At 49.9% G+C, this 23,464-nt stretch overlaps 2 protein-coding genes across 12 annotated transcripts in view; both read left to right on the top strand.

Moving 5' to 3' along the window:
* ZBTB24 (zinc finger and BTB domain containing 24) overlaps positions 1–3,206 on the top strand; it is an 18,799-nt gene extending 15,593 nt beyond the window's left edge. For both annotated transcript variants that reach the window (XM_032156399.2, XM_032156390.2), the window contains one exon: positions 1,026–3,206. In XM_032156399.2, coding sequence (XP_032012290.1) covers positions 1,026–1,746 — 721 coding nt within the window. In that variant the 3' untranslated portion in view covers positions 1,747–3,206. The remainder of the gene's footprint in view (positions 1–1,025) is intronic.
* MICAL1 (microtubule associated monooxygenase, calponin and LIM domain containing 1) lies at positions 1,813–23,464 on the top strand. 10 transcript variants are annotated; one of them, XM_032156339.2, is made up of 25 exons: positions 1,813–1,901; positions 13,295–13,595; positions 13,689–13,896; positions 14,167–14,271; positions 14,918–15,022; positions 15,132–15,287; positions 15,828–15,928; positions 16,967–17,224; positions 17,439–17,554; positions 17,741–17,867; positions 18,043–18,124; positions 18,644–18,791; positions 19,130–19,320; positions 19,509–19,597; positions 19,750–19,791; positions 20,034–20,117; positions 20,245–20,401; positions 20,700–20,776; positions 21,088–21,364; positions 21,592–21,725; positions 21,967–22,080; positions 22,206–22,299; positions 22,501–22,600; positions 22,698–22,771; positions 23,155–23,464. In XM_032156339.2, the coding sequence occupies exons 2-25, from the start codon at positions 13,338–13,340 to the stop codon at positions 23,301–23,303; spliced, it is 3,246 nt and encodes a 1,081-aa protein (XP_032012230.1). In that variant the 5' UTR covers positions 1,813–1,901; positions 13,295–13,337; the 3' UTR covers positions 23,304–23,464. The 10 variants fall into 10 exon arrangements, with proteins under 10 accessions (XP_032012230.1, XP_058291447.1, XP_058291445.1 ...); XM_058435464.1 differs by having other exon boundaries at positions 20,700–20,791; positions 21,631–21,725; XM_058435462.1 differs by having other exon boundaries at positions 20,700–20,791.

The raw sequence follows: 23,464 nt of genomic DNA, 5'->3' as shown, positions 1-23,464 counted from the left end.
TCAGTGAGGGGACATGTGTTACCTATATAGTTTTCTCCCAGTTGTTACTCTGCAGAATTTTGTGTGCAGTTTATTACTTTGGCTTTGTTTTATTTGTTTGTTTTGAGACAGGGTCTCGCTGTCGCCCAGGCCGGAGTGCAGTGGTGTAAGTGGAGTGCAGGTGGGAGTTCAGGCGATTCTCCCACGGTGGCATCCCGAGTAACTGGGATACCACACCCGGCTAGTTTTTGTATTTTTTTGGTAGAGACGGGATTTCACCGTGTTGACCAGGCTGATCTCAGACTCCTGACCTCAAGTGATCTGCCTGCCTGGGCCTCCCAAAGTGTTGGGATTACAGATGTGAGCCACCACACCTGGCCTATTTTGGTTTATCTTTTCAATAATGAAATTCCTCACCTAGGTAAAAAGGAATGCTGATTCTGGCCAGTAAAAGTTTACATTACTGAGTTCATTTATTAAATTTTGATTGGGGCTAGGGATTGGTCTAAAGCTTAAATCTTCAATCAAAAATAAGTATTAAATTTGATGTTTTCTGAATAAATGTTTTTGTTTACACAGTTATCCCCAGGTGGGACTTAGGAGTTCTTCTAACAGCATCACAAATAATTAGAGGATGCTTTAATTTTTTAAATTGACATTAATCATAGATACTTATTGGGCCAGTAGAGTCTAAAAATTGGCTGTGAAAACTAAGACAAAACAAAAGAGAACTATGTGTTTATTGTATAAATATTTACTCTCTCTTCCTATCTGAAATACATACTGTGGAATCATAAAATTTTATCATATCTAGCCCTGCCCCATCTGCCACCCTTCCTCAGGCACCACCCCCACCCTATTTTCAGATTAGAAACTGCCCATGGAAGCGAGACTTGCTTCAAGTCCCTGAGTTAGTAGGTGAACCCATGATGTATGACTTGCAGTCCAGTTAATTTTCCACTACTCTTGATTGCTTGCCCCTAAATAATCAGGAAGTAGTAAGTAGGTATTTCCATTTTAAAAATAAAATGTTTATTTTCTTACAGAGGAGAAAAGCCATACTCGTGTGGCATTTGTGGCAAATCCTTCTCTGACTCCAGTGCCAAAAGGAGACACTGCATTCTACACACCGGCAAGAAGCCTTTCTCCTGCCCTGAGTGTAACTTACAGTTTGCTCGCTTAGACAACTTGAAGGCTCACTTGAAAATTCATAGCAAGGAGAAGCATGTGTCAGATGCCAGCAGCATTTCTGGCAGTAGTAACACAGAAGAGGTCAGGAATATTCTTCAGCTACAGCCATATCAACTCTCTACCTCGGGAGAGCAGGAAATTCAGCTTCTTGTAACTGATTCTGTACATAACATCAATTTCATGCCCGGTCCTAGCCAGGGAATCAGCATCGTGACTGCAGAGAGTTCCCAGAATATGACTGCAGACCAGGCTGCTAATCTTACCCTGCTCACGCAGCAACCAGAGCAACTGCAGAATTTAATTCTTTCGGCTCAGCAGGAGCAAACAGAACACATTCAGAGCCTCAATATGATTGAAAGCCAGATGGGACCCTCACAAACAGAGCCAGTGCACGTGATCACTCTGTCCAAGGAAACACTGGAACATCTTCATGCCCATCAAGAGCAAACAGAGGAGCTCCATTTAGCTACAAGTACTTCAGATCCAGCTCAGCACCTGCAGCTGACACAGGAGCCTGATCCGCCACCCACTCACCACGTGCCCCAGCCAACGCCGCTTGGCCAAGAGCAGAGCTGACCTGTAAACACGTTTGACTGCTTGATTGGGCTCTTCTTATAAGCCAGCTCTGACTGGATTTTGAACGCTTGAAGTCAGACTCTCCACACCATCGACTTGCAGATCCTTCTGTGAGCTGTGATGGCTAACTGATGTTTATAATGCCCTCCATCCAGGTAGCAAGATGTGTGTATGTCTTGTCTAAGGTACTGATTTGGATTGAGCATTTCAATATTGTTGAATGGTTTTCATTTTCATCTGCAACGTCTCATAAAGACTCGGGTAGTTTTTCTTTGGGAGCATTGATTTCAGTTTTTCTGTAAGGTTTAAATGCTCACAGCCATAGGTTATGGTCTTGCCAACCTCCCCAGTTATGTTTTTTTATTTTCTAGGACAAAGGGAGTCATTTTGGTTGAACTGGGCAGAATGGTTTGTGCTGTTTTCTTATTTTTGTTAGGCAACACAGTTGTTACCACAAGACAAGTCAGGGCTAAATATGACAGATCACAATGTATGGGGAATTTGCCCTTTTAATAACTTCCAGTCCCCTAAGACAAAGTAACCCTCAACGTTTTATCTCTGTGCAGTACAGTGGGCTTATTGTGTTATACTTGAGGAAGGTTCAAACTCATAAACTCAGTATTTTAACTCAAAATTCATGTAACAAGATAGCTAAAAGTATAGGATTTTTTTTAAATTCTGAATTCATCTTTCCTGAGAAACAAATTTACATATTTTTTAACAGCAAGCTATCAAAATTTTAATTAAGTTTAAAATACAAAATTGGATCAAGACATTCACCCTAAATTCTGAATTTTTGTCAGAAAAGAGATTTGATTTTCATGAAGGTAAAGCTTTCTTCACTATTCTGGAACATAAAACTTTATTCAGTGTAATTTAAGTCTTATATATACTCTACTGAATTCTAACTGATCTCCTGAAAATGTTGATCTACGTATTGTGTCCTTTAACTTTCTGGAGATGGAAGCTTATTATAATTCATTTTTATTGCAGACTAGTTCAATCCCACAAAGTGAATATCTTCTCCTAATCTTTCCTTTTTTAGAGACAGGGTCTCACTCTATCATCCAGGCCAGAGTGTTAGTGGCACAATCATTGCTCACTGTAACCTCGAATTCCTGGGCTCAAGCAACCCTCCCACCTCAGCCTCCTAGTAGCTGGGACTACAGGGATGTACCACCACACCCAGCTAATCTTCATCTAATCTTAAAACTTTGAGCCTCAGAGACTTTGTAGCCAGCATGTGTCTGTAATTGTATGATTTTTAAATCATCATCAAAAGATTAAATTATGTTTGGGTTAAGTTTTCAAGCTAAGCATATTGAATTCTTTTACCACTTTCATGTAAGCTGGTAGGGGATTTTTGAGAAAAGAAGGTGGGCACTAGTATATCTAAATTAACAATGCCGATGGAGAGTAGGGGGTAATCTACTCTAAAATTAATAGAGCCTTTCCGTCAATTGTTTTGTTTTAGACATCCTTGATTTCTACCTAAATCAAGTAAGTTATTTGGAGGTTAGAGTAATAGAGAATTCTTCAGGTTTGAGAGAAGATAAAAACATTTTGGTTGCATATTTGCTAAGCTATATTTTATTATATGTAATTCACAAAATTTCTAAAATGATATACATCTCATATGTATCAACCAAACTAATGTTAAATCAGGCCTGACTAGAGCAAAGATAACAATATTTTACAAACACTGTTAAGCCCTAAGTATTATTTCAGGTTCTCGTTTAAACTGTTTAATTTTATTCTTAAAATACAAAGTTTTTACCAGCTTTTCAAAGCCCACCAATCCACATTTTCTCCAGGAAACTAAATATTTAAGTAAGTGAATTTCTACTCACTCTGGATAGCTAGGTGATTATTCAGAAAATACGGTTACATAGCTATTTATAAGTCAAGTTTCACTGGCTCGATAACAGTCTACCTCTACACTAAGAGAACTATAACGTGAACAACATAGGTCACTTTAAATGTTCTAGTAGCAACATTTAAAAACATAAAAAGAAGCAGGTGAAAATGTTAATAAAAGTTTATTTAATCCAACATTTGCCAAATATTTCAACATATAAAAATATATTAGTGAGACATTTTACATTCTCTTTTTCATACTAAGCTTTCGAAATCCAGTGCATATTTTACACTTTCTGCACATCTCAATTTGGATGCTAATGTTCATTGGACATACTTGATCTGTATTTAGATTTCATGCAACTTACAGTTGAAAACAGATTCTCATATCAAGTAGCTAAGACAAAAGTTTTTTTCAAGAATTGAAGTATCAGTTTAAAAATTTATATTAAAATTTATTAAAATTAAAATCCGGTTCCTTGTTGCATGGGACACAGTGCAAATGCTTGATAAGCACATGTGGCTAGTGGCTGCTATATTGGACAGCATGGGCCACCTGTTTCTAGCTTGAGCATCAGTCCTAGCTATGCCTGAATTATTTGACCAGCTGTCAAAGAGAAACAAGGAAATGATAGCTTTATCAATCTAGCCTCTTCCTTTGTCCCACATATACATTCTACCCCTTTGAATAAAAAAGTTCAATGACGCCGGGTGTGGTGGCTCATGCCTGTAATCCCAGCACTTTGGGAGGCCAAGGTGGGCGTATCACGAGGTCAGGAGTTCGAGGCCAGCCTGACCAACATAGTGAAACCCCATCTCTACTAAAAATACAAAAATTAGCCGGGCGTGGTGGTGTATGCCTGTAATCCCAGCTACTCGGGAGGCTGAGACAGGAGAATCACTTGAACCCAGGAGGCAGAGGCTGCAGTGAGCTGAGATCACGCCACTGCACTCAAGCCTGGCGACAGAGCGAGACTCCATCTCAAAAAAAAGAAGTTCAATGACTTGAGTACCCAAAAGAAATGTCGTGAACATGAAAGTACTTCTCATGTGTCCTTGAGAAATGATGTTACTAGTGCAGTGTTTCACAATTCGTTTTCTAGTAAATGTGTACTATTTTTTAAATTGTTTTAACAGAAATACAGAGTGTGTTTCTTAGCAAACAGAATGTTATGCTTTGGGGCTCCTGAAACACCTCATTTTGAAGGTGAATCTTTGGTTTTCTCCCAGTAGAGGGTCAGCCTTAGGATGACTCTTACCATCAAAATCAGTTATTCAAGTGCTTGCCCAGTGCTTCTTGAAACTCACCTCTACTCTGTATTTTCTACAGTTGGTTCTTGTGTTATAAATGTTGTGAGCAACAGATTAAATGATGCTGAGGAATGAAAAAAGATTCTCATTATAAACACTTACCTAGGATTCTCATTATAGATGCTTATCTAGGTTTTCCTAAATGGGAACATAACAATATCTTCCAAATATGGAGTCCTTACTATTGGCCAGGAGCCAAGCCAGGTCTGTTAAATCTGTATCATATCTTACTGGGTCTCAAACATCTTCCATGTCATGGCACACAGATTTACAATATAGCACCCTCGGGTTGGAGGACTCCAGTCCCCTCTAGTCATGACTGGTATATTAGTTTGCCAGGACTGCCATAACACATACCACAGACTGGGTGACTGAAAAAAATAGAAAGTCCAAGATCAACATGTCAGTGGGGTTGGTTTCTTCTGAGGCCTCCCTTCTAGTTGTCTTCCCCTGCCTGTATCTTCACATGTCCTTCCCTCTGTCCTACTCTCTTTTAAGAACATCAGTTATATGGGATCAGCCCACATTAATGTCCTCATTTATTATCTTTTCAAACACAATCCCATTCTGAGATGCTGGGTATTAGGACATCAACATGTGAATTTGGAGTAGGGGGACACAATTTACCTCCTAACAACTGGCATCTGAGTGAGGAGGGGAGCAGTGTCTGGGACACACCTTAACCGCTGGAAGCATGTCTCATCTTAATCTTCATGACATTCTGATGAGGTGAGTAATTATTATGCTTATTGGACAGATGAGAACATGGAGCCCAAAGAGAAAGTCTGTTGCCAAATGTCATACAGTAAGTGGTAGAACCAGAACCAGGGCACAGGCTTTTAAAACTTTAAGCTGGATTTCTTATTCCCAAGGTTAATAGAACCGAAAGAAAATGACAATTTTCTTATTAAATAAGTAATTTCTTATTTAATATTAAATACGTAATTTATTTCCTACTTATTAAGTTATTTCTTATTAAAAATTACATATTTAATAATTAAGGAATGTGACCTGCTTAATGTAATAGAACTTTTTGACTAAAATTGAGGGTCTGTGTCTGGAATTATAGCGTACTTTTTTTAAGTGGAGACAGGGTCTCACTATATTTCCCAGGCTGGCCTCAAACTCCTGGCCTCAAGCAGTCGTCCCACCTCGGCCTCCTAAAGTGCTGGGATTACAAGCATGTGCCACCTGCATACAATTATAACTTTTTTACATAAAACAATAATAGTGAAAGTTATGGTCTACAGAAATTCAGTAATCATGTTAGTGTTTCACTACTATTGATTTAAAGCTTAATTGGTAAGAAAATGTGGCACATATACACCATGGAATACTATGCAGCCATAAAAAAGGATGGACGAGTTCATGTCCTTTGCAGGGACATGGTTGAAACTGGAAATCATCATTCTCAGCAAACTAACACAGGAGCAGAAAACCAAACACCACATGTTCCCACTCATAGATGGGAATCGAATAATGAGAACACGTGGACACAAGGTGGGGAACATCACATACCAGGGCCTGTCGTAGGGTGGGGGGCTGGGGGAGGGATAGGATTACGAGAAATACCTAATGTAAATGACAAGTCGATGGGTGCAGCAAACCAACATGACACATGTATACCTATGTAACCTGTATGTTGTGCACATGTACCCTAGAACTTAAAGTATAATTTAAAAAAAAAAAAAGCTTAATCGAAATTTGCCAGTTGAATGAAAGTTACTAGTAAGGTGAAAATGTCTTAGTTAACAGGAGCCTCTGTAAGTGAGCCCTTTTTTCAAATTTTTGACTGAGGATATTTTAAGTTTAGGGTAGGTTTGTTTTATTTTTGTTATCCTTAATAAGCATTAAGGTAAAATTTCATTTTCAGTTTCTAAACTTAAGCCTAAACTCTTAAGAATTGAAAGAAAACTCTTTGTCTTGCTTTTGTAAATAGCAGATAAAGAGGAGTGCCCTGTAAAAAATCTGCTTGCCTTGCCTTTTGTAAATAGCAGCTCTCAAGGAGTGACCTCTAAAAGAAGCGGGAATGTCGTGATAGTTTATCCTGCTCTCAAATTCTTTACACATAATAAAGCAGCAAAAGACTTTAGCTTACTGGACTGTGTGTGTGTGTGTGTGTGTGTGTGTGTGTGTATTTATATATTTCATTCTAACTTGAACATAGGACATCAACAGCTTTTAAACTAAAGCTCATTCAATTACATTTCTTTTTTTTTTTTTTTTTTTGACATAGGGTCTTGCTCTGTCACAGGCTGAAGTGCAGTGGCATGATCATGGCTCACTACAGCCTCTTAGCCTCCTGAGCACCTGGGACCACAGGCATGCACCACCATGCTCAGCTAATTTTTAAATTTTTTTTAGAGACAAAGTCTCACTGTGTTACCCAGGCTGGTCTCAAACTCCTGAGCTCAAGTGATCCTCCCACCTCAGCCTCCCAGAGTGCTGGGATTACAGACACAAACCACTGTACTCAGCCCACATTCTCAGTAATACAAAATGTAGGAATTTAAACACATTTTGGTAACAGCAAGGGATCTTAGCTTTTTATGTGAGTCTGAAAAGCGGTACTATATTCAGTGTGAAGTGTGAAAAAAGGAAAAAATCTGAGCAGGGGTCAGGGTAGAGAACTTTTATTCTGAATTCTTAATATCCATAATATGTCACTTTAAATATAATTCAAAGATGATTTTCCAAAAGAATAGTTTGGGTATTGGCTTTAGTTCATTCATATTACTTTATCCTTGTTAAATGAAAAGTCAAACTGAAGCTTCCTTAGACTAAATCAGAGTTAAAAACAAAACTACATTTTAAAAATCCACCTCTCAAGATAATTTTAGTTTGGTTAAGTGGCTTCTGGATAAATGTTTCTTATAATCTTAGTGTTTGAAGGGCAAAGGCAGTCTTATTACAAGAATATGGGCAAGTATTTAACTGATCCCGAACCTATTTATGTGTTTAATCTTTGCAGCCTCTCAAGGTAGAGTCCTTGTGTTATCTCAGAGTCTATGAAATCATAATTGTGCTTTGACTTCTGGGGAAGGTATTGAGTAAAAAGCAGCATACAGAGGAATAAGGTGGGAAGGAAGAATAGGAAAGAATGGGGGCCCCAAATTTGTGATTTACCCACTCCAAGCCAAGAGACAAAGCTGGGTGTCATTCTTGAAGGGGCCCACCTCACCCCCACACCCAATTCATGGCCATGTTATGTCACTTTCACCTTGAAATATCTTTTGACTCCATCCACTTCTCCCATCCTCACTATACCACGTCACTTGCCTGTACTCCTGACAAAGACCTGATTGATCCTTTCTACCACCTCCTGCTGGGCTTTCTCCACTGCAAGTGGTGATCTGTTTGGGCTCACCATTGTACCCTTAGCTTAGCATCAAACAGAGTGTCTTGCTAAATGAATGCATTTGCATTAGTTATTAAGATAAATATGACCGTGCCTCTGCTCTGCTTAAAATACTTCTACAGAGTTTCCATTGGCCTTTAGAATAAAATCTCCAACTTCCTCTTGGGACCCTCTTCCCCATTCTCATTTCCAGTCACGTGGGTTCCTTGCTGTTCCCCACACATACCCAGCTCTTTCCTACCTGAGGGCTTTGTGGCAGGTGGTTTCTCAGCCTTGAAAGTTATCTGCCCCCACTCTGATTCATGACTACTCATCTGTCCTCTAACCTCAATCAAACCACGTTGTCACATCCTCTCATGGCACTCTCTACACCTTTGGCACAGATGTCACTGTTTTTAAGTCATGGGCTCTGTCTCTGGCTATACTGCAGCCACAGCTTCCCAGCCCAGGACCATGGGTTTGTTGCTTGAAGATACTGGCCCGCAGGTACAAAGCCATATTACAGGGTGACTTAAACATGTCACCTACAGTACTAGGGACCCAGTTTCTGGGCCCAGGAGATAAGAAATTGGGAGGTGACAGAACATGGTATGGGGCAGAGGGAAGGGGATCCTGTCTTAATGGCTCAGGTTTTTAACCCAGGCCTACTGCTGGGTTTTACCATTTGCAAAAACATTAGAATGGAACTCCTTTTTTTCTTTTTTTGGATGGAGTTTCACCCTCGTTGCCCAGGCTGGAGTGCAATGGAACGATCTCAGCTCACTGCAACCTCCGCCTCCCAAGTTCAAGCGATTCTCCTGCCTCAGCCTTCCTGAGTAGCTGGGATTACAGGCATGCGCCACCATGTCCTGCTAATTTTGTATTTTTCATAGAGATGGGGTTTCTCCTTGTTGGTCAGGCTGGTCTCGAACTCCCGACCTCAGGTGATCTGCCCGCCTTAGTCTCCCAAAGTGCTGGGATTACAGGCGTGAGCCACTGTGCCCAGCCTTAGAATGGGACTCTTTTTAGACTGACTTAATGTATCACCCACTTATTTGATCCAATATGAATTGGCCAATGTGATTGTGCCAGTATTTTTCGTTCTATATACACATAATTTGAATCATGACTCAAGATTCTAATTAAGGAGAGAAATTCTTATAGTTAGTAAATAGCTTTAATAGAGGTTTTTTTTTTTTTTTTTTTCTTGGAAGAAATTCTAAGTAGAACTTGGTTTGGGTCTTCTAGTCTGTTCATTTCTTAGGACAGCATTGAATGGTAGGATTTTGGAGTAGAAATGGGCTGAGAAGGCTGAGTAATTAAACTGCCTCCATTTAGAGATGGGCAGACGAAGTGTGGTTGGTGACATCCAAGGTCACACTAGGCTAGTGTGAAGCAAAGCTGGAATCCGACCAGACCTTCTGGATTCCAGAACAATGTATTCCCTGCTGCTTTATGCCCCCATGTTAAGTATTTAATTAGCATAAGTTGAAGCTCCAAGTCAGCAGTTTTTAGCACTGATGAACTCATTATTGTTCTCTGATCTTCTTTAAAGACAAATTTTATGATGTGTCATTCATAGAGCCACATGACCCTGCTTGGCAAAAGGCATTGAGTCAAGCCAGACCCCACTAAGCCTTTGCAAAGACATTAAGTGCAGCGGCTAGTTGTGTACCATCTGCTAGTGAAAGGGAAATGAGATTATTCTAGAAGCCAGGGACTGTCTCGAGATCTCTTATGGTCTCTGGATCTCAAGGACAGCAACCCTCTTATTTATTCCTCGGTTTTATTAGTGTTTCCAGCGTGACAGTTCACTTCCTCTAAACAAGACATAGCTTCGTATAATGCCAGCCTTTCACGCATCATTTTGAATCAACCCTGTGGGGTGGAGCCCAGGGTAACCCAGCTGTAGTGGACTTTAGAACGTTTTTACACTGTGTATTTAAATATGGGTGTGTCTGATATTCGGCAAATTCATTTCAAGCCAAATGACGTGTCACACTCAAAAGCTAGGATGGGCCCAACTGAGAGGCTGCCCTAGTTTTCTGAGCGCGACCTGGCTGAATTCCCTCGCCTCTCCTGGCAAGAGAACAGGCATTTCCCCTTGCTTTCCTCCCACTGCCTGCTTCTCAGCTCGAGCTGGGAACAGTGAGTGTTCAGGTCTTACTGGGTCTCAGAGATTTTCCAGATGAAATGCAAAGTGAGAATAAAGGGAGAGCCCTATTGCCTCCCAGCTCTTTATGGTCTCTGGATCTCAAGGACAGCAACCCTCTTATTTATTCCTCAGTTTTATTAGTGTTTCCAGTGTAACAGTGTCACTTCCTCTAAACAAGAAACAGCTTCTTATAATGCCAGCCTTTCATGCGTCATTTTGGGTCACCCCTGGGGTGGTGGAGCCCAGACAGAACTGGGCCCCCAAACAGCTCTGCCACTTGCTGTGTGCAGATCACAGAACTTCTGTGACTCAGTTTCCTTTTTGGTAAAATGGGACTTGCAAGCACTGATGCTGAGGTAATACTCATAGGATGACGGTCAATAAATGAGACGATGTTTTTTAATATTAACTAGCTGAAAGACTGGACGCGTCCCTTCACTTTAGGCGCTGTTTCCTTATCGGGAATACAACGAAGCTGATCCCAAAGGCCTCTCCAGCCCTTTTCAGCAGACAGTCCCATGGGTCGTCACTCTAAGGCATTCTTTGAAGACTTGGTCTCTCTTCCACACACCCCTCCCATTCCCCATCTCTTAGTGGTGGTCTAACCCGCCCCGCCGTCCCCTTTCCTCTCACTTCTCATATCCATTTGGAAGCTGCAGATTGCTGAGTTTCCAGGACTTTAATCCGCGCCCTTTACCCTCGGCCCGGACTTAGGGGTCGACCTGTCTCATGGGAGGCGCACTCTGCGCTTGGATCCATCCTGGGGCGCCCGGGCCGTGCATCTCCAGGTAGGAGACCGGAGGAGACCGCAGACGTTCCGGCGCCACCCTCGGACCCGCCGGCTTTTCCAAACCTCTTGAGAGGCCTGAGCGCCCTCTTGGCCCGGCGCTGGGAGGCTGCCAACGGACCCGGGACCGCGCCGGGGGCGGGTGATCCTCGCCTTGCCGCGGGGAAAGAGCTAGCCTTGCACGCGCAAGCGCCGGGAAGGAGCCCAGGCCGAGGGTGCGCGGTCCAGCACTGGGCGCCCTGACCCTCGAGCTCCTCAACCCCCAACAGGCCAGACCCACCCGGAGGCCCCAGAGCGGAACGGGGTGTCCGCAGCGCAGCGCCACGCCCTCGGGCGCCACTCTGCAGGCATGGGCGGGCCCAAGACTGTCCCCGCTGGAGGCGGTGGAGGGATCCAGAAGTAATGAGATGCTAATGAGTCGCGAATAAAGCCCGGGCGGCGCCCCGCGCCCCTCGCGGAAGCCCACACTCCGCGGGACTCCGGGCGCACGCCCCGGGCCGCCCCGCATCCCAGCATCCCCGCCCGATCTCGGCGTTTCCGCCCCTGCCCCCGCCCTCCCACTCGCTCCGACCTGGTTGCCAGCCCGGCAGGAAGCGGCCCCTCCCGGCCTCGGAGCCGCTGGTAAGTCGTCCAGCGGAGCCGGCTGCGCGCCCCGCGGCCGGGTGGGGTGAGGTGGGGTGCGCTTCCGGGGAAATGCGGCTGCGAGCCCTCGGGAACCACGCCCGGCAGGTCCGGCAGGTCTTCCCTCAGCCCAGCCCTGCTCACCCCGCGTCCGGACTTTGCCGTCCAGAGTGTCGGGGACCCCCACTGCTGCCGCGCGCGGTCCAGCTCCCTCTCCATCCTTTCAGACCGCTCCACCCCTCTCACAGCCTTTGTCCTGGAGTTTCCAGGCTGGGTCGCCCCTTTCTCCCCTTTCGCCGAGTTCTTCCTCCTTCCACCCTCCACCCCCAAGAAGGATCTTTGCCCTTCCGTCTTAAGATTCCGTCTGCCCTCGTCCGGGCGACCCGCAGCGGGAGGCTTTCATCTCCTGTCTCGGCGCGGCGGGCTGGGAACGGAGGGGCAGCTGGATGGTGGAGGGGCCTGAGCCTCAGGGACCTGCCCCCACTGCCCCCACTCACCCTCCCTAACGCTGCCGTAGACACCCGCCTCCTCCATACCCTCTGATCCCTTCTGGGGCCTGCGTGAGAAACCCCCTCGGGCACCCTTCAGGTGGCGTGGGAGGGGGCGACAAAGCGAGGCCTTGTCTCTGGAGATTCCTGGGAGAGCGCGCCCGGGCGCACAAGGGGCGGGGCGGGGTAGGGGTCGATCAGGGAGGGGGGAACCTGGGAGGGGCGAACCCGGCTGCGGTCGACCCCCAGCCCTACCCACGGCTCTCTGGAGTAGGGCACGTTCACAGAGGAAGTGTTTTGACCACAGTGCGTCAGAAATAGACCCAGGCCTCCTTTCCCCAGTCAGTCGCAACATCCTCCCGCCGTTTGTTGAGGTAGTTTGGTGGAGGGAAGTGGAACCCACGCGGACAGAGGCTGTTTCTCTGTCAGGAGGCAAGCACGAGTGCTGAGGAAAACTTTGCCCTTGCCATGAGACACTTCTCACACCCAGCGTGGCACTGGGGCCATCAAGGGGCGCCGGCACAGGGACGCATGGAGGGAGATGGGGCAGGATGTATGCTCAGCAGCTGGGGTTGTGAGTGTCAGATCTGTCCCTGTGTTGCATGCAAAGGCAGCTCTGTCCTCTCCACATCTAAGAAATCCCCCCACGCCCTGATTCCAAGGCCTAAGGAAGGCAGGCTAAGAATTCCTACCCCACGGCTTGGAGATCCCTGGACAGGGAGACTGAACTGGAGGCTCCCCTGGTGTCCCATGTGCCCATTAGTGAAAGACTAATGTTTTTCACTTCCAAATGTGGCAAATTTCACTTGGAGTGGACGGGATAGCAGCTGTCTCTGGAGCAGATGCTGGCAGGGGAATGGGCTGGGAGGAGCAGAGCCAATCACTGGTGAATCCCGAGCTCCCTGGGGACACCAGCCTGCTCTCTTCGCCTCCCCTTCCTTTTTATTTCTTCTGTTCTCCAGCCTCTTCCCCTTCTTTTTCCACCTCTCCAGCCACTCGCCTCTGCCCAGCTGCTGCTCTCCCCGGGAGGCCTCCATGGCTTCACCCCCCTCCACCAACCCAGCGCATGCCCACTTTGAGAGCTTCCTGCAGGCCCAGCTGTGCCAGGACGTGCTGAGCAGCTTCCAGGAGCTATGTGGGGCCCTGGGGCTGGAACCCGGTGGGGGGCTGCCCCAGTACCACAAGATCAAGGACCAGCTCAACTACTGGAGCGCCAAGTCACTGTGGACCAAGCTGGACAAGCGAGCAGGCCAGCCTGTCTACCAGCAGGGCCGGGCCTGCACCAGCACCAAGGTGGATACACGGTGCCTGGGATGAGGTGCAGAGAATGTGGGGAGTCAGAGGAGGGACAGGATGCCATGCCCTCACTGCCCTGTGTGTTCACAGTGCCTGGTGGTGGGTGCTGGACCTTGTGGGCTGCGGGTCGCTGTGGAGCTGGCGCTGCTGGGGGCCCGAGTGGTGCTGGTGGAAAAGCGCACCAAGTTCTCTCGCCACAACGTGCTCCACCTCTGGCCCTTCACCATCCACGACCTGCGGGCACTCGGCGCTAAGAAGTTCTACGGGCGCTTCTGCACTGGCACCCTGGACCACATCAGTGAGCACCACGTGGTGGCCTGGAGGGGCGGGTGAGCCTGGGCTTAGAGGCAGGCCAGTGGGGAAATGCTGGGCTAGCCAAGAGTCGAAGTGGACAAGATCCGTATCAGTCAGGTGACCTTGAAGATTCAGGTCCCCCATCTATAAGTGGGCTTTTGGGCTGAGTGATCGCTAAGACCTTTTCCAGTCTGACCCTGACCAGGCACACACTGGTACATGGGGAGCTTGTGCTGCCCTAGGGTCCCTGTTCCTAATGTCCTCTCCCTTCCAGGCATCCGGCAGCTCCAGCTGCTTCTGCTGAAGGTAGCATTGCTGCTGGGGGTAGAAATTCACTGGGGTGTCACTTTCACTGGCCTCCAGCCCCCTCCTAGGAAGGGTAAGTATTTCTATGCTCCCTGGAATCTCCCCCTCCCCCATCAAGAACTTGGCCAGTGTCTGAAAAAGGGTGGGCCAGGAGTGTCCTTTTTTGTTTTTGTTTTGAGACAGAGTCTCGTTCTGTCACCCAGGCTGGAGTGCAGTGGCATGATCTCAGCTCACTGCAACCTCTGCCACCCAGTTTCAAGCGATTCTCCTGCCTCAGCCTCCTGAGGAGCTGGGATTACAGGCATGTGCCACCACGCCCAGCTAATTTTTGTATTTTTTTAAGTAGAGACGGGGTTTCACTATGTTGGCCAGGCTGGTCTCGAACTACTGACCTCAAGTGATCCACCCGCCTCGGTCTCCCAAAGGGCTAGGATTACAGGCGTGACCCACCATGCCAGCCAGGAGTCTCCTTTTCTAATAGTGTGGCCTTGGGCAAGCCACCCTGAGCCTCAGATTGAGCATTTGCAAAACAAGAATACCACTTCCTTCCTTACCTGCCTTCCATAGCTGTGAAGGTGTAATCTGATAGATAATATATCATTGCTTTCTAAACCAGAGAGTCCTTTACACATGTTTTGATGATTTCACTGGCTTGTCCTGAGACTATAGGGGCTCTTACAACTTCTACACCTTTGTGCCTCTCATACCCCCTGCCCTAGGGAGTGGCTGGCGTGCCCAGCTCCAACCCACCCCCCCTGCCCACCTGGCCAACTATGAATTTGACGTCCTTGTCTCGGCTGCAGGAGGTAAATTCGTCCCTGAAGGTGAGTGATCACTTCCCTCAAAGAAGCCAGCATCTCTGGCACATCCTGGGCCTTTCTAGATTGTTATAACCCCCTCCTCCTGCCATTGTTCACCTACCGTCACCTCTAGGCTTCAAAGTTCGAGAAATGCGAGGCAAACTGGCCATTGGCATCACAGCTAACTTTGTGAATGGACGCACCGTGGAGGAGACACAGGTGCCGGAGATCAGTGGTGTAGCCAGGATCTACAACCAGAGCTTCTTCCAGAGCCTTCTCAAAGCCACAGGTCAGGGACCCTCTTGCTGAATTTCCCCTCCCCCTGCCTGACTGGCCTGGCTCCTGCCTCTCCCTTCCAAACTTGTCCTCACTGCAAGGAACTCCACACTTTTCTGTTTTTTTGGTCTCAGCAGCAAAGAAGGAACCTGTCCCCTCAGGGATTAAGCAGGCACAGCCCTAGTTGACCACCCAGCATGAAAAGTCCTGGAATCTCTCAGAGATGAACCTATGTATGGGAGTTTTGCTTAAGTGGTACTTCAAGAAGGTGCCTCTGTTTACTTTGGTTTTGCACTGCCATGCGACCAGGTGGTGCAGGTCTCCCAAATGCCACCCCCCTCCAAGCTTCCCTCTTTGCTCTAAGTCCTCAGGCCTCCTGGGCCTGGGACAGATGGTTGTTTGTGTCATCAGGACTCGTGGGGTTCTATGCATGGAGCACTCACTGCAGCCTAAGCCGGGATCCCAGGTCAGAGGTCAGGCCATGTTGGGATGTTTAGGGAAGTTGATGCGTTATCAGGAGACGTATCTACTGTCCCCTGCCCTGTACCCCCAGGCATTGATCTGGAGAACATTGTGTACTACAAGGACGACACCCACTACTTTGTGATGACAGCCAAGAAGCAGTGCCTGCTGCGGCTGGGGGTGCTGCACCAGGTGAGGCCCAGTCCTGGCCAGGAGAGGCTGGGTGGTGAGCCCCGGGAGGCAGAGGCTAGGCTTGGACATAGTCGACACCTGGGTGTGGGGACCCCGTCCTCTCCTTTGTCCTGGTGTTAACTTCACCCCTAAAAGTTCTCTCGGCCAGGCATGGTGGCTCACGCCTGTAATCCCAGCACTTTGGGAAGCCGAGGTGGGTAGATCACCTGAGGTCAGGAGTTTAAGACCAGCCTGGCCAACATGGTGAAACCCCATCTCTAACTAAAAGTACAAAAATTAGCCGGGCGTGTTGGCGGGCACCTGTAATCCCAGCTACTCGGGAGGCTGAGGCAGGAGAATCATTTGAACCTGGGAGGCGGAAGTTGCAGTGAGCCAAGATTGTGCTACTGCACTCCAGCCTGGGCAACAAAGTGAAACTGTCTCAAAAAAAAAAAAAAAAGTTCTCCCCTGGGATTTACAAGGCAACAGGAATCATATTCTGGGCTAAACACCTTATACCAGCCACAGTAGGTATGTGTCAGCTCCGTGAGGGCAGGCATTTTTGTCTCTTTGTCTGTTGCTTGCTACTAATTGCCAGTACCTGGAACAGTGCCAAATACATAGTAAACGCTCAGTATGTATTTGCTGAATGAATGAACTAGTTGAGTGCCTACCACGTGCTAGATAGATACTGTGTTGAGAGTTAAATTTGCATCTCTCATCTAATTCTCATGAGTACCCTGATAAATTAGGCATGTTGTCTCTAAGTGATGGACAAACTAAAGCTCTTGAGTTTGTGGCAAGTATATGACAGTAATGATATGGGCAGAACACAGCCTGGGACACCCAGCAGCAGGGTGAGTGCTGAAGAAAGGGCTTTGAGAATTCCAGGCTGCTGGAATTCTAGTCCCAGCTCAGCCTTCAACTGCTATGTAGTCTAGGGCAGCCCCTTCCTTCTCTGGGCCCCAGGATGTGCACCTTCTGCGCCCAAGGGGGTGGCACTGGCCCACTGACCCTGCTTTCAGAGGTCTCTGAGGTTCTGCTCTGTTGACCATACAGGACTTGCCAGACACCGATCGGCTGCTGGGCAGTGCCAATGTGGTGCCCGAGGCTCTGCAGCGCTTTGCCCGGGCAGCTGCTGACTTTGCCACCCATGGCAAGCTCGGGAAACTAGAGTTTGCCCAGGACGCCCATGGGCAGCCTGATGTCTCTGCCTTTGACTTCACGAGCATGATGCGGGCAGAGAGTTCTGCTCGTGTGCAAGAGAAGCATGGCGCCCGCCTGCTGCTGGGACTGGTGGGGGACTGCCTGGTGGAGGTGAGGGGTTCAGGAGGCACAGGGGTTTCATGGTTAGGGGAGGGAGCTGCCTAGTATGGAGGAGGGGATAAAAAGGTCTGCCTGCAGAGGGGAGGAGCTAAGGGCTGCCTGGTGTGGGGACGGCCCCTTCTGCTGTGACCTTGGTGGGTATCTGGGCTTGGGATGCGCCTGTTGGATTCTCCCTGAGCTGCTTCCTATTCCTCTGACACTGCAGCCCTTCTGGCCCCTGGGCACTGGAGTGGCACGGGGCTTCCTGGCAGCCTTTGATGCGGCCTGGATGGTGAAGCGGTGGGCAGAGGGCGCTGAGTCCCTAGAGGTGTTGGCTGAGCGGTAAGACCTGAGTTGAGGGGGATGTGGGCAGGGTAGGATATGTGACAAGGTTCAGGAAGAGGGGCAGGGGTGCTGGGTGAATAGATGGAGGAATAGGCAGAAGAAAAGGCCTGGCAGTTCCTGAGGGGTGGGTGCTGACAGGTGCCCTCCCATTCATGCCCCTGCCCCTTACCCTCACCCCCTCAGTGAGAGCCTGTACCAGCTTCTGTCACAGACATCCCCAGAAAACATGCATCGCAATGTGGCCCAGTATGGGCTGGACCCAGCCACCCGCTACCCCAACCTGAACCTCCGGGCAGTGACCCCCAATCAGGTCAGACCCCCGACACACCCACCAGCCTTCCCAAGCCAACCCCCTTCCCCCAGGTCAGGCCCTCCCTGCCCAGTCGCTGCCCTTTGGGGTCAATCCTACCCCCGGCGGGCCCTTACCCCTGGACTGAGGGGCTGTGTGGCCAGCCTGCCTTGAGACCTGAGCGGGGCTGCCTTAGGTACGAGACCTGTACGATGTGCTAGCCAAGGAGCCTGTGCAGAGGAACAGCGACAAGACAGATACAGGGATGCCAGCCACTGGTGAGCAGGCCTTCCTCCCGAGGGGTGACCAAAATATGTACTACCCAGCGAGGCCCAGGTGGTCCCCGCAAAGCAGCTACAGCCTCAGGACAGGAGCAGTGTGCCGGAGCACTCGTTGTTGGCTGGTGGGTTGGTTGGGGGCCTGCTGGAGGAACGGAGGGGCAGCACCACACAGGCAGCAGTTGGCTGCCAGTCTGAATGGAAGCGCTTCAGTGTTTTAACCACCGTTACAGCCATAGTGGTGCTGGCAACCTCCCCTGCCCCCAGTTTAGTCTGCTGCCCCCTATGTAGCCAGTTGCGATTTCACTTTATTCACTCCTCTACTTTATTCCATAGAGATTTTTTTAAAAGAGAATTGGGATGGAGGGCTGCTGATAGTGAACTTTAGGCTGGTGCCCTAGTAGAGGTGGGTCCCCGACTCCTCCTCCCCTACAGAACCCCCACATGCAGCAGCTGGGCTCCCTATATGCCTAGGATGGGCAGAGGGGGCCTTGGGCACAGCGCAGCCTTCTCTCCCAGGGTCGGCAGGCACCCAGGAGGAGCTGCTACGCTGGTGCCAGGAGCAGACAGCTGGGTACCCGGGAGTCCACGTCTCCGATTTGTCTTCCTCCTGGGCTGACGGGCTAGCTCTGTGTGCGCTGGTGCACCGGCTGCAGCCTGGCCTGCTGTGAGTCCCTGGCAGACCCACCTCTCTCTCATGATCTCAGTGTAGGAGTTAGCATATCCAGTTGAGTCCTAGCGACAGTGTGCTTCCCTGCATCTGCTGACACTCTTGTGAGACTCTAATGCATTCAGATAGTGGAGAGCTTTGTGAATGGCACAGGCTCCCAAAGCCAGGAGTAGTGTCACTGGGTTGGGCACTGGGTAGCAGAGACTACACACCTACCTTCAAGCCTTCTTGTACCCCAGCCGCTGCTTGCTGTCCCTCCCCTCCTGCTGCCCCTCCTCCCCTTAGTGGGGCTAGGTTCTTGTCTCTAGTTGGCTTTTCTCCCTGACATCCCACAGGGAACCCTCAGAGCTGCAGGGGCTGGGAGCTCTGGAAGCAACTGCTTGGGCACTAAAGGTGGCAGAGCATGAGCTGGGCATCACACCGGTGGTGTCTGCACAGGCCGTGGTAGCAGGGAGTGACCCACTGGGCCTCATTGCCTATCTCAGCCACTTCCACAGTGCCTTCAAGAGCATGGCCCACAGCCCAGGTGACCTGAAGGAAAGGCAGGGGTGTGTGTGTGTGTGTGTGTGTGTGTGTGTGACAGAAAGAGGGAGAAAGCGCCCTCTGAGGGTCAGCCTGGGAGAGGTGTCCTTCTGGGTTGGAGAGTGACTGTCTGTTCTGGGGGTACAGTATTGGCACCCCCCATCCACACTGATGCCCTGGCTCTCCCCGCAGGCCCTGTCAGCCAGGCCTCCCCTGGGACCTCCAGTGCTGTATTATTCCTTGGTAAACTTCAGAGGACCCTGCAGCGATCCCGGGCCAAGGTGGAGAGTTTAGGCAGGGCTGGAGCTGAGCAGGGAGGAGTGGGCAGGGGGGTACCCAGTGGAGATCCTGGGATGATGCTGAGGACATTCAGAAAGTGGGGAGAACTGGGAGCTCAAAACATCGCACTCAGAGCTGTTAGGACTTATTGCAGGAAAATGCAGAGGATGCTGGTGGCAAGAAGCTGTGCTTGGAGGTAAATGCAGGCAGGAGCGGGTCAGTCTCCTACCCCACATTTTATCCCCTTTCCCAGTAGTGTCTTCCCTATTTCTCATGCCCCCATGTCTTGTTCCCCACCCCAGGTCCTATAACCCCCCATCCAGCCTCCCTGCCTAGTCTCACTCCCCTTCCCTTCAGCCCCTTGTGTTCATCTGTACGCATCCCCTCCCAGCTAGCCCTGCCCCTCTACCCTCCCTGCCTAAGCACTTACCTCCTTAGATGGAGGCCGAGACCCCAAGTACTGAGGTGCCACCTGACCCAGAGCCTGGTGTACCCCTGACACCCCCATCCCAACACCAGGAGGTGAGAGCCAGGCCTCGTGTGCAGGCAGAGGCCTGGGGAGGGCAGGGCAGGGGCGTTTCATGGGAGGGAAAGAACTTTGGAGCTGGCCTTGGCTCCACCTGACCCTGTGTCCTGGGGGTCCACGCAGGCCAGTGCCGGGGACCTGTGTGCGCTTTGTGGGGAACACCTCTATGTCCTGGAACGCCTCTGTGTCGACGGCCATTTCTTCCACCGGAGCTGCTTCCGCTGCCATACCTGTGAGGCCACACTGTGGCTAGGTGGCTATGAGCAGCACCCAGGAGATGGTGAGTGGGCCTGGGAGACCTCCAGAGAGACTCTGGGCCTGGCCCTGCCTGGGGGACAAAGAGCTTGAGGTAGAGAGGCACAGAGTGGAAACAGGCTCAAGATGGCACTTCGTTCTCCTGAGCTCAGGGTCTTCTCTGTCTCCTGGAAAGCTCCAGATGTGTGGTTCTGAGGAACAGGAGGCTGGCAGAAATTCACCTGAAAATCTGTCGTTTTCCCCACCTTCCTTCATAAACTGTTGCATGTCTGGGCACTGGGCTGCCCACACCAGATGCCTCCTCCCCTCTCTACCCTTTCCAGGACATTTCTACTGCCTCCAGCACCTGCCCCAGCCAGACCACAAAGAGGAAGGCAGTGATGGAGGCCCTGAGAATCCGGTAAAGACTGTGAAGGCATGTGTGTGTACTGGGGCATGGGAAGAGGAAGAGGGTCTCGTCAAACCAGCGCTTTGCTGGGAGTAACTGAATGTCTTCCTCTACTAGCATGTAAGCTCTGTGAAGGCAGGGATGCCTGTCTGCGTACACTTCTTGTTCTCTCAAGTATCTAAAACACAGCCGGACACTGTTTGTAAACGGTTTTAAGCGAATGAATGCCAAGGCTCACCTTTGCTCCAAAGGGGTGGCCTCACCCCCCGACCTCACCCCACCCTGGGCAGGTCACTGACCAGACCACATGGTGGCTTTTCCAGGAGCTCCCCACACCAAGTGAGAATAGCATGCCACCAGGCCTCTCAACGCCCACAGCCTCGCAGGAGGGGGCCGGTCCTGTTTCAGATCCCAGCCAGCCCACCCGTCGGCGGATCCGCCTCTCCAGCTCAGAGCGCCAGCGGTTGTCCTCCCTTAACCTTACCCCTGACCCGGAAATGGAGCCTCCACCCAAGCCCCCCCGCAGCTGCTCTGCCTTGGCCCGCCACGCCCTGGAGAGCAGCTTTGTGGGTTGGGGCCTGCCAGTCCAGAGCCCTCAAGGTAACCCATCCTCGCAGATGTGCTGACCCAGGGTGGGACAGGGTGGGAATTCCTGCAGAGGAATTCTGGGGAATACAGAGGGAAGTTGTGGGGATCCCAGGCTGTGGCAGCCTCTCCTCTGCTCCATTATTCTCAGTTCCTCCCATGCCCCAACACATACATTCAGTCTTCACCAGACTTGCAGGGCCTCCGTCACCACCATGCTCTTTGTTGCCTGACTGGGGCAGGTGCTGGAGGCAGTAGAACTTCTCAGTTCTTCTTCTCAGCTCTTGTGGCCATGGAGAAGGAGGAAGAAGAGAGTCCCTTCTCCAGTGAAGAGGAAGAAGAAGAAGATGTGCCTTTGGACTCAGATGTGGAACAGGTGAGCAGGCCAGCATGCAGCCACAAAATGCTGTCCAGCCCACTACAGGAGAAACCTGCACTGGTCCACTGCACCCTTCTCTTGGAATGTCTTCTCACTCGGCCTGTCGTATCTCTGGCCTGTACCTTTTCTACCAGAGCTTACCCCACTTCAGCACGGGTTATTTTCTGCCTTTCCAAACAACAATCCTATCCACCAGGGGGCCCAAGCCCTATCCCTGACTGACCTGACCCTCCCATAGGCCCTGCAGACCTTTGCCAAGACCTCAGGCACCATGAATAACTACCCAACATGGCGTCGGACTCTGCTGCGCCGCGCGAAGGAGGAGGAGATGAAGAGGTTCTGCAAGGCCCAGGTGAAGCCCAGGGGTTCCCAAAATTCTGATGGGGTCAAAGTTCTGAGAATGAGATCAGAGTTCCTCCAGTGCTCTGTTCTTGAGCAACGTAGAGACTCCTGGGTATCCTGTCTTGTACCCCTCAGACCATCCAACGGCGACTAAATGAGATTGAGGCTGCCCTGAGGGAGCTAGAGGCCGAGGGTGTGAAGCTGGAGCTGGCCTTGAGGCGCCAGAGCAGTGAGTGACAAGCTAGGACACCCCTCTGCCTTCTAGCACTGTGTTCAGCTCCACGCTCCAGCCCGTAGGAGTCCCAGTGGCTATGCCACACAGCTAACACATACCTGTGACACCCTGCTCTCCTGTCTCCCCTAAGCCTATAACTCCTGTGGTGCTGGCTGGAAGCCTCCTCATCACCCCACCCATCTTCCTTCTTCTCAGGTTCCCCAGAACAGCAAAAGAAACTATGGGTAGGACAGTTGCTACAGCTTGTTGATAAGAAAAACAGCCTGGTGGCTGAGGAGGCCGAGCTCATGATCACGTAAGGGGAAGGGGATGGTGACAGTGGCCCATGGGCCAGGCTCCAGCCCCTTGGGCACCTTAGACAGCTCTGCTTCTACAATCCCTGACCTCCACAGGGTGCAGGAGTTGAACCTGGAGGAGAAACAGTGGCAGCTGGACCAGGAGCTACGAGGCTACATGAACCGGGAAGGTAGGTGAAATGTGGGGAGAAGCAGACACATCCCAGGGATGTGTCATGCGAGCCTCATGATCTCAGATACTGACCAAGCAGAATGGTCCTTAGTCTGTGTACCTCTGAGACAATTCAGGAGGAAGCCAGAGGAGGGGGCTCCAAAGCCCCTTCTCACTTCAGTTCAATCAGAGCTGCACAGTTGGCTTTTATACAAGATCTCCTTCAAAAAAATGGTGCTGCTCAGTAGTGCTAGAAAACCACTGGTGTTGGCAACCCTCCTAATTTGGCAGCTTAGGAAACAAAGCCCGGGTTATAGAAATCACATGGGCTGGGATTAGGTTGTGGCCCTCCTGCTTCCCTGCCCAGTTCCCTGTTCTCTAAGCTTTGTCTCCTCCTTTTAGAAACCCTAAAGACAGCTGCTGATCGGCAGGCTGAGGACCAGGTCCTGAGGAAGCTGGTGGATTTGGTCAACCAGAGAGATGCCCTCATCCGCTTCCAGGAGGAGCGCAGGCTCAGCGAGCTGGCCCTGGGGACAGGGGCCCAGGGCTAGACGAGGGTGGGCCGTCTGCTTTCGTTCCCACAAAGAAACCACCTCACCCCAGCACAGTGCCACCCCTGTTGATCTGGACTGCCTGGCAGAGAGCCTTGCTGTTTACAATTAAAATGTTTCTGCCACAAACAGGGTTCACACTGCCTACAGGTGGGAGGTGG

The sequence above is a fragment of the Hylobates moloch genome, unplaced genomic scaffold (assembly GCF_009828535.3).
Source record: "Hylobates moloch isolate HMO894 unplaced genomic scaffold, HMol_V3 SCAFFOLD_2, whole genome shotgun sequence".
NCBI classification, from domain to species: Eukaryota; Metazoa; Chordata; class Mammalia; order Primates; family Hylobatidae; genus Hylobates; species Hylobates moloch.
This window is presented reverse-complemented; position numbering and strand designations above follow the sequence as displayed.